This window comes from Protopterus annectens, chromosome 2.part0 (genome assembly GCF_019279795.1).
Source record: "Protopterus annectens isolate FY-2018-M chromosome 2.part0, PAN1.0, whole genome shotgun sequence".
NCBI classification, from domain to species: domain Eukaryota; kingdom Metazoa; phylum Chordata; order Ceratodontiformes; family Protopteridae; genus Protopterus; species Protopterus annectens.
In genome coordinates, this window is record NC_056728.1 from 636,341,671 (window position 1) to 636,356,403 (window position 14,733).

At 43.6% G+C, this 14,733-nt stretch overlaps 1 protein-coding gene across 1 annotated transcript in view; it reads left to right on the forward strand.

Moving 5' to 3' along the window:
- The window catches only part of NCBP1 (nuclear cap binding protein subunit 1), a 2,903,332-nt gene that overhangs the window by 2,298,644 nt on the left and 589,955 nt on the right, over positions 1–14,733 (forward strand). The window contains exon 21 of the mRNA XM_044060340.1: positions 3,331–3,434. Within this exon, the coding sequence (XP_043916275.1) occupies positions 3,331–3,434 (104 nt within the window). The remainder of the gene's footprint in view (positions 1–3,330; positions 3,435–14,733) is intronic.

The following is a 14,733-nucleotide window of genomic DNA, read 5'->3' on the forward strand; positions in this document are numbered from 1 at the left end:
TACCTAAAGAACCTTTGGTGTCCGCACTCTCAACCTCTAGAGACCTCTCTACCTCTGATCCCCTGTATAAGGGCCGTGTTTCTCTAGTGGGCAGGAGCCCGTGCCCAGAACAAGGGTCTTTCCTTCAACCTCCACCCAACCGGACAGACCATTACCCCCGACGCCTCAGACATAGCTTGGGACACTCGCCTAAAAGGCAGGTACATCCAAGGTCTTTGGGATGGCCCAGCACCTTCCCTTACACATTAACCGGAAGAAAATAATGGCAGTACAAAAGGCTCCAACACCTTTCAAGCCCCATCTCAAGCCAGGGGTTCTCCTTATCAAAACAGACAACACCACAGTAATGTGGTACATCAGCAGATAGGAAAGGACCCAATCTTAACCTTTGTGCAGGCTAGCCATGAACCTCTGGCTAGCTTGCCTCTTCCATGGGACTACACTTGATAGCCCAACACCTACCAAGGATCAACAACACCCTGGCAGACCACTTAAGCAGAAACTTTCTGGACCCCCACTAATGGCAGCTCCACAGAAAAATCTATTTACAAATCTCTCAGGCGTGGGGGACTCCGGAGTTGGATCTCTTTGCTTCACATCTCCACCATCAACTGAGAACATTTCTGTACAAAGGAGTATCACCTCCTAGTGTGGAAGGTGGATGCCTTGACCTCCCCCTGGAACACCCTCTTTGTGTACTCTTTCCCTCCTCTGCCTCTTATTCCCAAGGTACTGATCAAATAAAGGAGGTTAGACCAAAGGCCATCCTCATTGTTTCAGATAGGCCCAGACAACATTTGTACCCCTTACTGCGCAGCCTGACCTTACAGCCTTCCAGCCAGCTTCCCCCGATCTCAGACCTCTTAACTCAGACCCAGACTTGCAGACTCTCAAACTAGCAGCATGGCTAATACTCTAAAGGCAAACAAGGGACCCCCTGTTAAGCAAACAGGTCCTAAACATTATCACAGAGGCCAGAAGGCCCAGCACCAGAAAATCTTATGCAGGAAAAAGGAAAGGATTCTGCTCCTGGACCAGTTTAGAGGGGGCAATACCACACAGCCTTCCATCCCTCTTATCCTGGACTACCTAGTGGAGCTACTTAATAGTGGCCTTACCTCCTTCTCTATTAAAATCCACACCTTCAGCCATTGCAGCTTATTTTTGATACGAAACAGCCCATTTTCCAATCCTTTGAGTAAAACAATTCCTCAGAGGGACTTCTAATATCAGACTTCCCAGAAGGCCACCCACTCGGGGCTGAATTATGTTTTGGAAAAACTACCTTTACCACCCTTCGAACCTGCTGCTTCAGTAGAACCAAGATTGCTCGACTGGAAGACTGCTTTTCTCCTAGCTATCACCTCAGCCAGAAGGGTTTCAGAACTTCAAGCACTTATGTCCATTGAGCCCTTTATCTTCCATGCAGACATGGTCTCCCTGAGGACTATTACCCCCTTTATGATCAAGGTGGTATCTAGTGTAACTCTCAACCAGGCCATACATCTACCCACCTTCTTTCCTAAACCTCAAAACAAGGGGGAAAGAATTCTGCACTCACTAGAGGTGCACAGACAGCTCAGATGCTATCTGGACCGTACTAAGCCCTTTAGGAAAACAGACCAACTGTTTGTCAGCTTTGCCCCAGAGGCAGAAGGGAATCCCTTTTCCAAACAAACCATTTCCAAATGGATATCGCTCTGTTTCCATTTCTGCTACAGATTGCATGGCATTCCACTAGGGCAGCCTCCATTTCCACAGCATTCCTCTGAGGTGTTCCCACCAGGGACATCCTGGAAGCTGCCACCTGGACTTCTGTCCATACCTTTACAAAACATTACCTCTATTTTCTATGGCTAGGGCAGAGTTTGCCTGTGCAGTTCTGCAGGGCATGCTGACCCCTTTCCTAGGTCTCTTACTAATCCTACCACCACTCTGTCCAGCTTTGGGAATCCTCCCACAAGTGGTGACTGCAACAGTGAAACACGAAGAACATAGTATAGTTGTGTACACCTACCATAAATGTAGAAGTTCGAGTGTATTTACTGTTGCAGTCCTGATTTCTCACCCTCCTTCCCCCGTATGTCTTCTTTCTTCAGAGAGACATAAGTTTCTGATGGTGACTTTTGGCCACCAGGACCACTTTACCTTATTTACCTGGGCCTCTGACTGGTTAGGGCAAAAAAAACTGATGTATTGGCGTCAGTACTGACGATATGATGTCAGGCAGCAAGCGACGGCAGCCGACACAGAAAAACATTGACTCTGGTATTCAGGCCAGCCGAGGGCTACCACAGCAGGAATAACCCACAGGTGATGACTGCAACAGTGCACTCTAACATCTACATTTAAAAGGTAAAACAATGGCTGGCTGGTTTAATCATTATAAAAAAGTGTTAACATAGGTAAGGCAAATTCACAATCCACTTTGCGAGGGAACAAACTTGTGGGTTGTTATCCATGTGGACATTGTAATTTCTACAAATTTCTTCAAAAAGACAAATGCTTCACTTCTTCAAAGTGCTCAGAAGTTTTTGATATTTTGGTTTACGGCAGTTGTACGAACTAGATTGTATATCTGGCTAGAGGCACCTGTTCGGCCTTTTTATGTGGGGCAAACATGACAGGCCTTTAAATTGAGAATATCTGAACAATTGAATAACATTAAATGTGCAAGAGGCACTAATGCTTTATATAAACACAGTTTGAAACAAACTACTGCCAAATTTTCATTTGTTATCATTGACAAAGTAGGGGGTTTAAATATGCAGAAGGAGGGATGGCATTCTATGTTAGATTATAAAGAACAGATGTGGATTATTAAGTTGGGGGCTTTATTTCCCCCGGGACTTGATGAGCAATTATAATAGCCAATAGGATTTATTTAATGTCTGTCTTGTCTGTGTGTGTCTGTCTTGTCTGTGTGTGTGTGTGTGTGTGTGTGTGTTATATATATGCTGGTCTTTTTGATTTTCATTGACCAATAAAAGAGGGGCCTGTTGTAAATTAGCTGATTGTCTTTGAGTTACAGAAAGTGTGCTTGGTAGTATTATGGTGGTAAACTAGAAAACTCTTGATTAGATACAGCTATAGTTTTTGTCATATTGCAGTATGTACCCTGCCATGCATGTTTTCCCCAAGCATGGCACCTTTCAGAAACGGAATGGTTTTTGAAAAGGCTGAACCCCAATGATTGAGTACCTCTGTGCATAGATCAACTGATACTTTAACTGCTATTTGTAAGAATCTGTAACTGTGCCCTTCCTTCTCTTGTTGGATCAGTACAGTTGACTTAAAGGTTTGATGATGAAACTTAATTATCTTTTGCAGATGCTTTCTGTGCTGGTTGATAAAATGATCAGAACCCAGATAGTAAACTGTGCTGCTGTTGCAAACTGGATCTTCTCCACAGAACTTTCTGGTGACTTTATCAGGTAATGCTTAAGTTTCCTTTATATTGAAATAGTTAATGAGAATTTCAGAAAAAGGTGTTCAGTATTCTTTGAACAGCAAAGTACTGTAATATATTTTACCATTAAAAATAAGGATAAGAGTTTTCAAAAGCATGTAAAGATTTACTTTTACTTATAATGAGACTACAACTCAGCCAACCCATGTTTGATTGGCAGTTCAGATTCCTGCTGTAGCTAGCAGTGGAGTGAGAGACATGAAAGTACTGTTCTGTCTCGCCCATCTGGGGGGTGTCCAAGAAGCAAACAGTGCAGCAATTTCCCCAGTGGAGACAAAAACATGTGCAGATTGTGCTTATCCTAGGAAGTGGGCATCATTACAGGCTTAAATCTCTCGCAGAAGTGAGTGCCAGTCCCGCACTAATTGCTTTGCATGCCCTCTTAGGAGAATGCTTACTGGGCATGAGCTTGGTGTTAGAAAATGTCGAATGAATGTTATCCCTTCTCAGTTGCCTTTCACCCTCGTAAGGGGAATGAACGGGTCAATTAACCAAGAAGGGGTTGATGGTAAGCAGCCAGCAGAAGGGCCACAAAGAAAGGTGGAATAACCCTTTAGGATGTTCTTCGTGTTTCACTGTTGCAGTCATTACATTTGGGTAATCTGCTGGCAGATTGCCCTCAGTCGGCCTGAATAACAAAGTCTTGGGTCCTGCATTGGTTGCTGTCTCCTCTTCCATGACGTCAGGTCGTCGGGGGTATAAAACATGCAGCCGACGCCATTTTAATCAGTCTTTCTGCCATGCGGTGCCCGAAGCAGAAGCAGTTCACAGGTGCCGGTCGGCCGACTCCTGAAATTTTCGTTTTTGAGTTTCAGAACCAAAGTCTTCAAACTAAAGCGAAGTACCCCGTTGGGGAAACTTTTTCTTGCTCCTTACCGATGTCAGTAAAAGTTAATAATTGTATTACTTGTGGGAAGCAAATACCTCATAAGGATTTTCATTTGTACTGTATTCCTTGCCTAGGCCCTGATCACAGCATGCCTTGCTGTCGGTTTTGTGCTAAATTTAACCAACGCACTAAGTGTTGGTATATTTTTGCTTCTGAATACTTTGGTTCAAGATTTAACTATCCTGAAATGTCATTGGTTAGCAATCCGACTACTGGAATTCACAAAAAATGCAAGGAAAAAGACAGAGACAGACCGTCGAGGTCCAAAACAGATGACGAAGCTTTTCCTAAGGCAGTCGCCGGTTTGCCGGTACTCAGTGAGGTGCTTTCACAGCCCCTGATGCCTGCTACTTTTGAGTCACAGGCCTCTACTGAGACCCATTCAGAGTCCGGTATGCCACGAGATTCTAAAAGTATTGAAGCCATGGATGTCTCTCCCTTGGACGGGTCCAGAGCCGCTGATCAGACAACGGCTTCTGAGGGTGTTTTCAGGCCTCAACATTTGTATATTAAACCAATGCCATCATCAATAACAAGGCCAAAACCTACTTCTGAATCTAAAAAACCAACGCATGAGCCACGTGCTTAGGCCCCTATGCCTAAAAAGCAAATGATCAAAATGGCTGAGGATTTAATTACCTTGATCGGGGGTTCCCAACCCCCCCACCCACCCCGCTAAGAGGCCTAGGCAAGGCACAGGTTTCCATTTCTTCTGATTCCTCTTCTGATCAGGATTTTCTATCCCACCTTATGCGAACTCTGATGCAGATGAATCCATCCCTTCTGCTTCTCCTCCTGAGGATTACTCTTTTGGAGAGACTTTGCATACTTTAATGGAACATTTTCATTGGGAGAGTCAGGACTTCTCAGAATCCAAAAAGAGGCTTAGGGATTTTCTTCTTCCTCAGCATAGGCCTCTGGCTATATCTCCTGTATTAGACATTGTTGATGATGTTTTCTCAGAATCAAGCATGACTCCTGATTCCCTGTCTCCGGCTCCTAGTAAGCCAGACAGATATTGCAGGGTTCCTGGCTCCCACAATTTCTTTTCAAAAATCCTGCTGCTGACCCTGAAACTATTTCTCATGGTCCCAAGGGTGTTAAGGCTTCTACAGCCAAAAACCCTACCCCTTCAGATAGAGACTCCAGGGCGCTGGATAGATGGGGTAAGAAGGTTTATATGTCTGCAGCCTTGGCAATCAGGGCTTTAAACTGCCAGTTTCATATGCTTAAATATCAACAGCATGTTATGGGCTTACTGAAACAGAAAATTTTGTTGATTTCTGATTGTGTGGAAAATAGAGTTACAGAATTTATTGCATTCAGCAGAACAGGTTGTAAAACATACTTTGCAATGTGGTTTTGATTCCTTGGAGGCCTCTTGCAGGGCTGCCATAACTGGATCTGTGATGAGAAAGCATGCTTGGCTCAATGAGCAAAATCTGCCTGATCATGTTAAAGCTAAATTGTTGGATGCTCCTTTACAGCAGGAAAGTCTGTTTGGTAATAAGGCAGAAGAGATTTTAAAAAAGATGGAAGACAAAGCTAAATCTATGCAAGCTGTAAAAGATTTCTTGCAAGTGCAGCCATCCAGGTTCAGTAGACACTGGCCTACTAAGAATTGGTCCTTTCCAGTGTCCAACAGAGCCGCTCAGGCCAAACCCAGACATTCCAAAGGCTCCAGTCGCAACGATCCTACAGGTCAAAACAGTGGGGGGAGCCTCCACCTCCAAATCAGGAGGTAGCAAAGCACCACCCTACAGTAAACAGTCTCAATGACTTTCCTCTGCCATCTCCAAGCACTTATCTTTTGGCAGCCCCTTTGGGGGGAAAACTAGCACTTCATGCTCAAAATTGGCATCTACTTACTCAGGACAAATGGGTCTTAAATATAGTATCCCAGAGGTAGAGATTTCATTTCCACACGTTGCCATTTCCTAAGGGATGACCAGATCTGCCACCAAATCAGTGGGCAGAGGCCCAGAAACAAGTCATGTCTCTCATGGATATGGGGGCTATTCAGCCAGTACCACAAAAGGAGAAAAGACACGGGTTTTATACAAGACTTTTCCTGGTACCCGGAAAAGACAAATCATGGCGGCCAATTCTAGACTTATCTATTGTAAATACTTGTCTGGACATGCCAAAATTCAAAATGCTGACTTTACAACAGCTACTGCCAATGCTAGGCAAGAATGCCTGGTTGGTAATTCTAGACTTAAAAGAGGCATACCTGCATATCCCAATCAGGGACTCTTGCAGAACGTACACCACGCTTCAAAGCAGGCTATTTGCATTACCAGTTCTCTGCACTGCCCTTTGGCTTCTCTACTGCGCCCAGGGTCTTCACAAAGTGCCTGGCACCAGTAATTGCATTTTGCAGACTAAGAAACATTCAAATTTATCCATATCTGGACAATTGTCTCATTCAGGCAGAGGACAAGGACACTCATCTTCAGCATCTGGTATTTGTAAAAAGGCTTCTAGCATGCCTAGGGTACACCATAAACTAAATGAAATCACAACTGGTACCCTCTCAAATAATTACATTCCTGGGTGCAAGCTTGAATACAACTGCCCAGATGGCTTGCCTCACGCCAGCCAAAGAAATTCAATTGACAACATACTTCAAACAAGTATCTGCAAGACAAATTCTGCAGACTTTGGGGTTCATGACATCCTGCATTCTACTAATTCCATATGCAAGACTGCACATGATGAAACTTCAGTGGTACCTAAAAAGCTTATGGAGTCAACATTGTCACAGCCTGGAAACAATGATTCCTCTCATTCCCTGCCTGCAGCAGAAGTTCCTTTGTTGGGCAGAGGCATGTCACCAAAACAAGGGACTGTCATTCATTCTACCCCCTGCCACCCAAACCCTAACTAAAAGAGGCATCAGACTATGTTTGGGCAGCCCATCTGGCAGGGAGATGCATTCAGGGCAAATGTAGCACAAATCAAATGCATCTACATATCAACCAGAAAGAAATGCTAGCTGTACAAAATGCTCTGACAGCCTTCAAAGACTTCCTTCATCCAGGACAACTACTAATAAAGACGGACAACACCACAGTTATGTGGAACATAAACAAGCAGGGGGGGTACTCACTCCTACCCCCTTTGCAAACTAGCCATGGCCTTGTGGAACACAGCCTTGACTTACCAAATACATCTTCAAGCTCAATTCCTGCCAGGAAAGCAAAATACTCTGTCAGACAACCTAAGCAGAAATCTTATGGACCCACACGAATGGAAACTGGATCCACAAATCTTCAGCATGTTGACACGAAAATGGGGGAGCCCAGACATAGATCTATTTGCCTCTCCCCAAAACTATCAGTTGGACAACTTCTGCACAAGAACTCATCACAAAAAAGCATGGAAAGTGGATGCTCTATCCTTCAGCTGGAAGATCCTATCAGTCTATGCCTTTCCTCCTCTGCCTCTGCTCTCCAAGGTCTTAGTAAAAGTCAGACAGGAAAAAACAAAAATGATTCTAATTGCTCTGAACTGGCCTCGCCAACACTGGTACCCGCTTCTAAGGAATATATGTCGCACGTTCCTCCATGGTACTTGCCTCAAACACCTCATCTATTTTGTCAGCAGAACTATCAACTTCTGCACACTCAGCTCCAAACTCTGAATCTTGCAGCATGGCTAATCAACTCATTTCTCCAATCATATCTCTCAGTAAACCTGTGATGGATGTCATTTTGGAGGCTAGAAGGCCTAGTACTAGAAAATCTTATGTTGATAAATGGAAGAGATTCTGTGCTTGGAACCAAGCACAAGGAATAGACACAGCAAAGCCAGACATTCCTCAGATTTTGCAATACTTAACTGAGATGCTTCACAAGGGCCTGTTTTTTTCTTCAATAAAAGTCCATGCCTGTGCCATCTCGTCTCATTACAACACAGAGCCTCTTCTCTTTTCTCATCCCCTGCTAAAGCAGTACCTCAGAGGGGCCAAAATTTTAAGGCGTCCCAGGAGAGCACCAACTCCTGCATGGGGACCTCAATTTTGTGCTGGAAAAACTCACCCTACCTCCTTTTGAAAGAGCTGCCAGTGCGGATATAAAATTTCTTTCTTGGAAGACAGCCTTTCTTTGGCAGTCAGTTCAGCTAGAAGGGTTTCAGAACTACTGGCCCTCATGGCAGTGGATCCTTTCATTATCTTTTACTCGGACAGGGTGGCCCTCATGACCAATCCTTCTTTTATGCCTAAGGTGGTATCCAGTGTGCTTCTTAACCAGACCATTCACCTGCCAACTTTTTCCCAAATCTGCAAAACAAGGGGGAGCGGATTCTGCATTCATTGGATGTAAACAGACAACTAAGATTCTACTTAAACAGGACAAAATCTCTAAGAAAGTCTGAGCAACTACTGGTGGCATTTGCAGCAGGAGCAAAGGGGAAGGCTTATATCAATGCAGACTATTTCAAAATGGATAAGCCATTGCATTCGTTTCTGCTACTTGCACCATGGTAAACCTGTGCCCAACTGGATCAAATCCCATTCCACCAGGGCTGCTTCTACTTCTGCAGCTTTTCTCAGAGGGGTTCCTACCAGAGACATTCTAGAAGCTGCTACTTGGAATTCAGTTCATACATTCACAAAGCATTACCATTTACCTCTCTTTTCTAAATCCAGGGCAGGCTTTGCCACTGCAGTCCTGCAGGGCCTTATAGCTGCTCCTTAATGCTGTTTAATTCCATCCTCCCATCCATAGCTTTGGGATTCTACCCAAATGTAATGACTGCAACAGTGAAACACAAAGAATATAGTGCAGTTGTGTACACTTACCATAAATGTAGATGTTCGAGTGTATTCACTGTTGTTACCCACCCACCAGCCCCCTTTCTTCTCTATTATTACACCTCTTCTTTCCTTCACTATGCTCAAAAGCCTTTGTGGTGTATTTGCTTTTAGTTGAAGGTAATTTTTTTTTGTGTTCTAAAGTACATGTGTGTGTATGTATATATATATATATATATATATATATATATATATATATATATTATATATATATATAATTTTTTTTTTTTTTTTTTTGCTCCCCATTTGGGGGGCACCTGACATCTGGGGCAAGAAATACTAATTAAAATGACGTCTGCTGCATGTTTTTTTACCCCTGACGACCTGATGTCATGGAAGAAGAGACAGCAACTGACACAGGACCCAAGACTTTGTTATTCAGGCCAACTGAGGGCAGTCTGCCAGCAGATTACCCAAATGTAATGACTGCAACAGTGAATACACTCGAACATCTACATTTATGGTAAGTGTACACAACTGTACTTTGAGAACGCTGTTCCTCTCCCCGTTTTACACTGTTATTTTTCACCAGTGAAGTGAATTCTTAGATTTTGAACTGATCAGGTTTAGCTGCTCATTTCCATTCCCTTACTTGTGAAGTTCTGCTGCTTAGTAACTGTTTTGTTTTTTTTTTTTATTAAGAAATTTTCAACATGTACATTTAAGTAACCTGATGTCTGTCCTATAGATCACTGCTGCAATAGCATTAGTTATATGGGTTATAACCTGCTAATGCTTCAACAGCCGGCCAGCTTTCAATGCTTCAGGACACCTTAGACATGTCAAAACTGTTAGCTTGAGCCAAGCTGACTGAAAAGTCAAGTTTGGGCACCACTTCCTTCAGAGGTTTCATGCCAACAGAGAGGGGGAGGCAAAAGCTCTGGCAAGGACAGGGATAGGTAAACAAAAATAAAGGTCCTCACACTGGCAATGAAAACATCCGGAAATAAGGGGGATGGAGTGAGGGAGCAGCTACTGCAGAAGTGAACATTTGAACATCTACTGTCATGATAAGTTTACTTACACAACTGTACTTGTTCATAGATTCATAGGTAAGTACTAGGCTAACTGCCCTGGAGCCATTATAAGCCTAGCCCAATAGTGTTCCCAGTCATCTGGCTTACCAGATATTAGTTTCCTGTGCCCCTGTCTAGCAGTGTGATTGAAGTGATCCCCAGGGTGAATTTCCTATTTCCCATCCACTCATCAAGATTTCTCTTGAAGAGGGCCAATGAGGTGCTCTGCTTGATGTAAAAGGGGAGTTTATTCCAGAGTATTGGGAGTCTCTGGGTTAGAAACCTGTCCCTCCAGCAGGTTCTGTTTAATGTGGTGATAAGGTTGAGGTCTTTGGAGCGAGTAGCACAGAGGGATTGGGATTTTTTCAGATGAAGGCATGTCAAGCAAAACTGGGACAGACATGGCTCTGTATGTCAAGCAGAGATCGTCTATAAGTAGGCAATATGAGACGGAGTATAGTTTAAATTTTTAAGTCTATCTGGATAAGGCACGTGTTTGAGTCTTAAGATCCTCTTAGTGAGGAATTTCTGTGGCCTTTCCAGTTTTTGGAAGTGTCTAGTCAGGTACATGCCAAATGGGGCATTGTACTCTATAATGGGTCTGATGAGGGACGAGTAGAGAGAGATAATGACTTCTTTTTTCCTGGATGAGAAATATTTTGTGATGAGCTGTGCCACGTAGAAGGATTTCCTAACTACAGTGGCGATGTGGTTGTCGAAGGAGAGGTTGCTATCTTACCTGTGTCCCTAGATCCCTTATAAACTCCTTCAGCGTTAATTGGGTTCCTTTCGATATGGTAGTTTGTGGGCACCATGTTTTTCCCGAAGGGAATGACTGTGCATTTTTTGGCATTCTGCCTAAGGCCGTGGTTTTGGCACCAGTCATTGGTCTCCGTGAGGCCTTTTTGTAGGATATCCACATCATCTTGAGAATCAGTAATAGCTCCCAGTTTGCAGTCATCCGCGAATTTGGTTAACCAGAGTCACTTAATGTTGGCTTGAATTTCAGAGAAGTGGATACCAAACAGTAGAGGACTCCGAACCGATATTTGTGGGACTCTACTTGTAACTGCCCGGTAGTCAGATTTGGAGTTGGCTACTTTCACCATGTGGCTTCTGTCAGTGAGCCAGTTTGCAATCCATCTAGTGATGTAAGGGTTAATGCCCAGATTAGTGAGCCTATCAATGATTCCAGAGTGTGGGATGGTGTCAAAGGCTTTGGCTAGATCAAGGTAGGCTGTGTGGATAGCCTTACCTTCATCCATTGCTCTGGTGACATCTTCAAAGAAGTCTATCAGATTTAGCAGACATGATTTGCCTTTCACAAACCCAAACTGCATGGAGTCCAGAGTTCGAAGGTCCCCTATATCCTTATTTATAAGACCCATAGTAATACGTTCCATAGCCTTACAGATCAGGCTCGTTAAGCTGATAGGGCAGTAGTTCCCAGGGTCAGTAGTAGCACCCCCTTTGTGGAGTGGGATGACTGTAGCAGAGTGCCATTCAGTGGGAACAAAGCCTGAACTGAGGCTGTAGTTGAACAGAGCACTCTTGTGGTGCCATTTCCTTTTGTAGTTTATGCAGGAGACAGCACGGTATATTATCTGGTCCCATGGAAGCTGTATTGTTAGCTTTAGTCAGTGCAGTTTTTACTAGTGCAGTTATGATAATAGGGATTTAGTATTCCTCTGGTATGTGGATGGGCCCTTTAGGGGATGAGAGGGGAGTAAAATTTGCACTGAACCTGTCTGTCAAAATATTGGCAGTGTCAGTTGGTTCAGTATAAGTGGTGCCGTTGTGTTGTAGCTCTGAGTAAATCTACGTATTATTATGCAGATTCTTGACATAGCTAAAGAAAGCCTTGTGGTTGTCCTTAGTATCTGTAGCAATTTTGTTTTCGTAACTAGCTTTGGTGGATTTGATGAGGGATCTCAGTTTTTTACTGAGATTTCCGAGGGAATTTTTCCAGTCATCAGACTTTACCTTTCTCTGCAACAGTTTTTTCCTTCTGTTGTAGAGTTTAATGGCAGGGATCCACCAGAGTTGCTTCCTTTTTTGTTTCTTTTAGAGGAGACCATCTTGGTTCTGTTTGATATGGCCCTATCTATGCAATTGTGTAGGTGCTCATACATTGCCTTGGTGTATGATTCAGCAGCCATACTTCCATTCCCCATTTCTGTGGATGACGTGAAGCTTGCCACTTCTGTCCTTAGAAGCTCAAAGTTATCTTTGGAGAAGTTTTTCACTGTGGTTTCCTTTTTTGGGGGTGGGGGCAGGATTTGGAAATCAGTGGCGATTAACTTGTGGTTGGATCGAACCAGAGAGGGGTTTATCATAGGAGTAGAGCAGCAGTCCCCCATGTTTGTAATGACTTAAGTCAAGAATGTTATTTCCCCTAGTGGGGGTGAGGATGAGTTTGTCATATAGTTTAGACTGACTGGGAGGAGGAGGAAGAATAATGATCCAGGAGCCTCTGGGGGATTGTCCTATCAAAGCCTGTCATAAACCTGAAAAAGGAATGTAGTTTATAGCGCTTTGTAAAAATGTACGCAGAGGGCCATGTTGCTGCTTCTGAATGCTTCTAGAATCTAGCTAATCTGATGTTGTCCTTTTCATTCTTCAGTATGTGGTTTCAGATCTGATCATGTGATCTGACTTGGCTGCATACTCTAGACTTTGAATCCAACTTTCGAGCTCCTCTCTGTACCCATAATGCCTTTGACAATCCTCATTAACTCTGATCTTATTTGCTGCCATCTTGCTCAGATGTAGGTTCCTTCTCTCAAGCATTAACTTTGTGGTTTTTGTTAAGTTTTTTTTTTTTGTATATATATTTTACTTAAGCACCTTCTGTCCTTTTCTCATCCTCCCCCTTAGCATACGCTACAGTGTTAGGTTTTCTTTACTATGAACATACTATTATTATTTACTATTTTCAGAGTAGTTCTACACTTACCAAAAAGTCACAGATAAAGCAATGACCCTTATAAACTGTGCTTTGACCTTGCTTGGAATTGTCTTTTTGTGGTTGGAATATGTTATTAGCATTAGACAACCAGGTGGAGGTTGTCCTTCCTTTCTTACCTTCACAAGAAAGGAACAGATGATTAGAGTTCCTGAAAGAGTCTGTTCTTTCAAGATAATACTGGAGTAGTCTCATGGATAACCCATATAACTAAGGATGTTCTTCGTGTTTCACTGTTGCAGTCATTACATTTGGGTAATCTGCTGGCAGGTTGCCCTCAGTCGGCGTGAATAACAAATTCTTGGGTCCCACGTTGGTTGCTGTCTCCTCTTCCATGACGTCAGGGGTATAAAACATGCAGCCGATGCCATTTTATTTATTCTTTCTTGCCGCGCGGTGCCCGAAGCAGAAGCAGTTTGCAAGTGACAGTCGGCCGACTCCTGAAATTTTCGTATTTGAGTTTCAGAACCGAAGTCTTCAAACTAAAGCTGAGTACTCTATTGGGGAAATTTTTTCTTGCTCCTTACCGATGTCAGTAAAAGTTAATAATTGTATTACTCGCGGGAAGCAAATACTTCATAAGGATTTTCATTTGTACTGTAGTCCTTGCCTAGGCCCTGATCACAACGTGCCTTGCTGTCGGTTTTATGCTAGATTTAACCAACGCACTATTAAATGTCAGTATATTTTTGCTTCTAAATATTTTGGTTCAAGATTTAATTATCCTGAAATGTCGTCGGTAAGAAATCCGACTACCGGAGTTCATAAAAAACGCAAAGAAAAAGACAGACCGTCGAGGTCCAAAACCGACTACGAAGCTTCTCGTAAGTCAGTCGCCGGTTCACTGGTACTCAGTGAGGCGCTTTCGCAGCCCCTGATACCCACTACTTTTGAGATGCAGGCCTCTACTGAGACCCATTCGGAGTCCGGTATGCCGCGAGATACTCAGACTATTGAACCCATGGATGTCTCTCCCTTGGATGGGTCCGGAGCCACTGAGCAGGCACCGGCTTCTGAGGGTGTTTTCAGGCCTCAACATTTTTATATTAAACCGACGCCAGCAACAAAAACAAGGTCAAAAACAACTTCTATGTCTAAAAAACCGACGCATGAGCCATGTGCTCAGGCCCCTATGCCTAAACACAACAGATGGTCAAAATGGCTGAGGATTTAATTACATCGATCAGGGGTTCCCACCCACCCCCCCCCACCCCCCCCACTAAGAGCCCTAGGCAAGGCACTGATTATGAATCTTCAGGTCAGGTTTCCATTTCTTCTGATTCCTCTTCTGAGCAGGAATTTTCTATTCCACCCTATGAGGATTCTGATGCAGAGGAACCCATCCCATCTGCATCTCTTCATGAGGATTACTCTTTTGGAGTGACTTTGCATACTTTAAGGGAACATTTTCACTGGGAGAGTCAGGACTTCTCTGAATCAAAAAAGAGGCTTAGGGATTTCCTCCTCCTTCCTCAGCATAGACCTTTGGCAATACCTCCTGTATTAGACATCGTTGAGGATGTGTTCTCGGAATCAAGCATGGCTCCTGATTCCCTGCCTCCGGCTCCTAGTCAG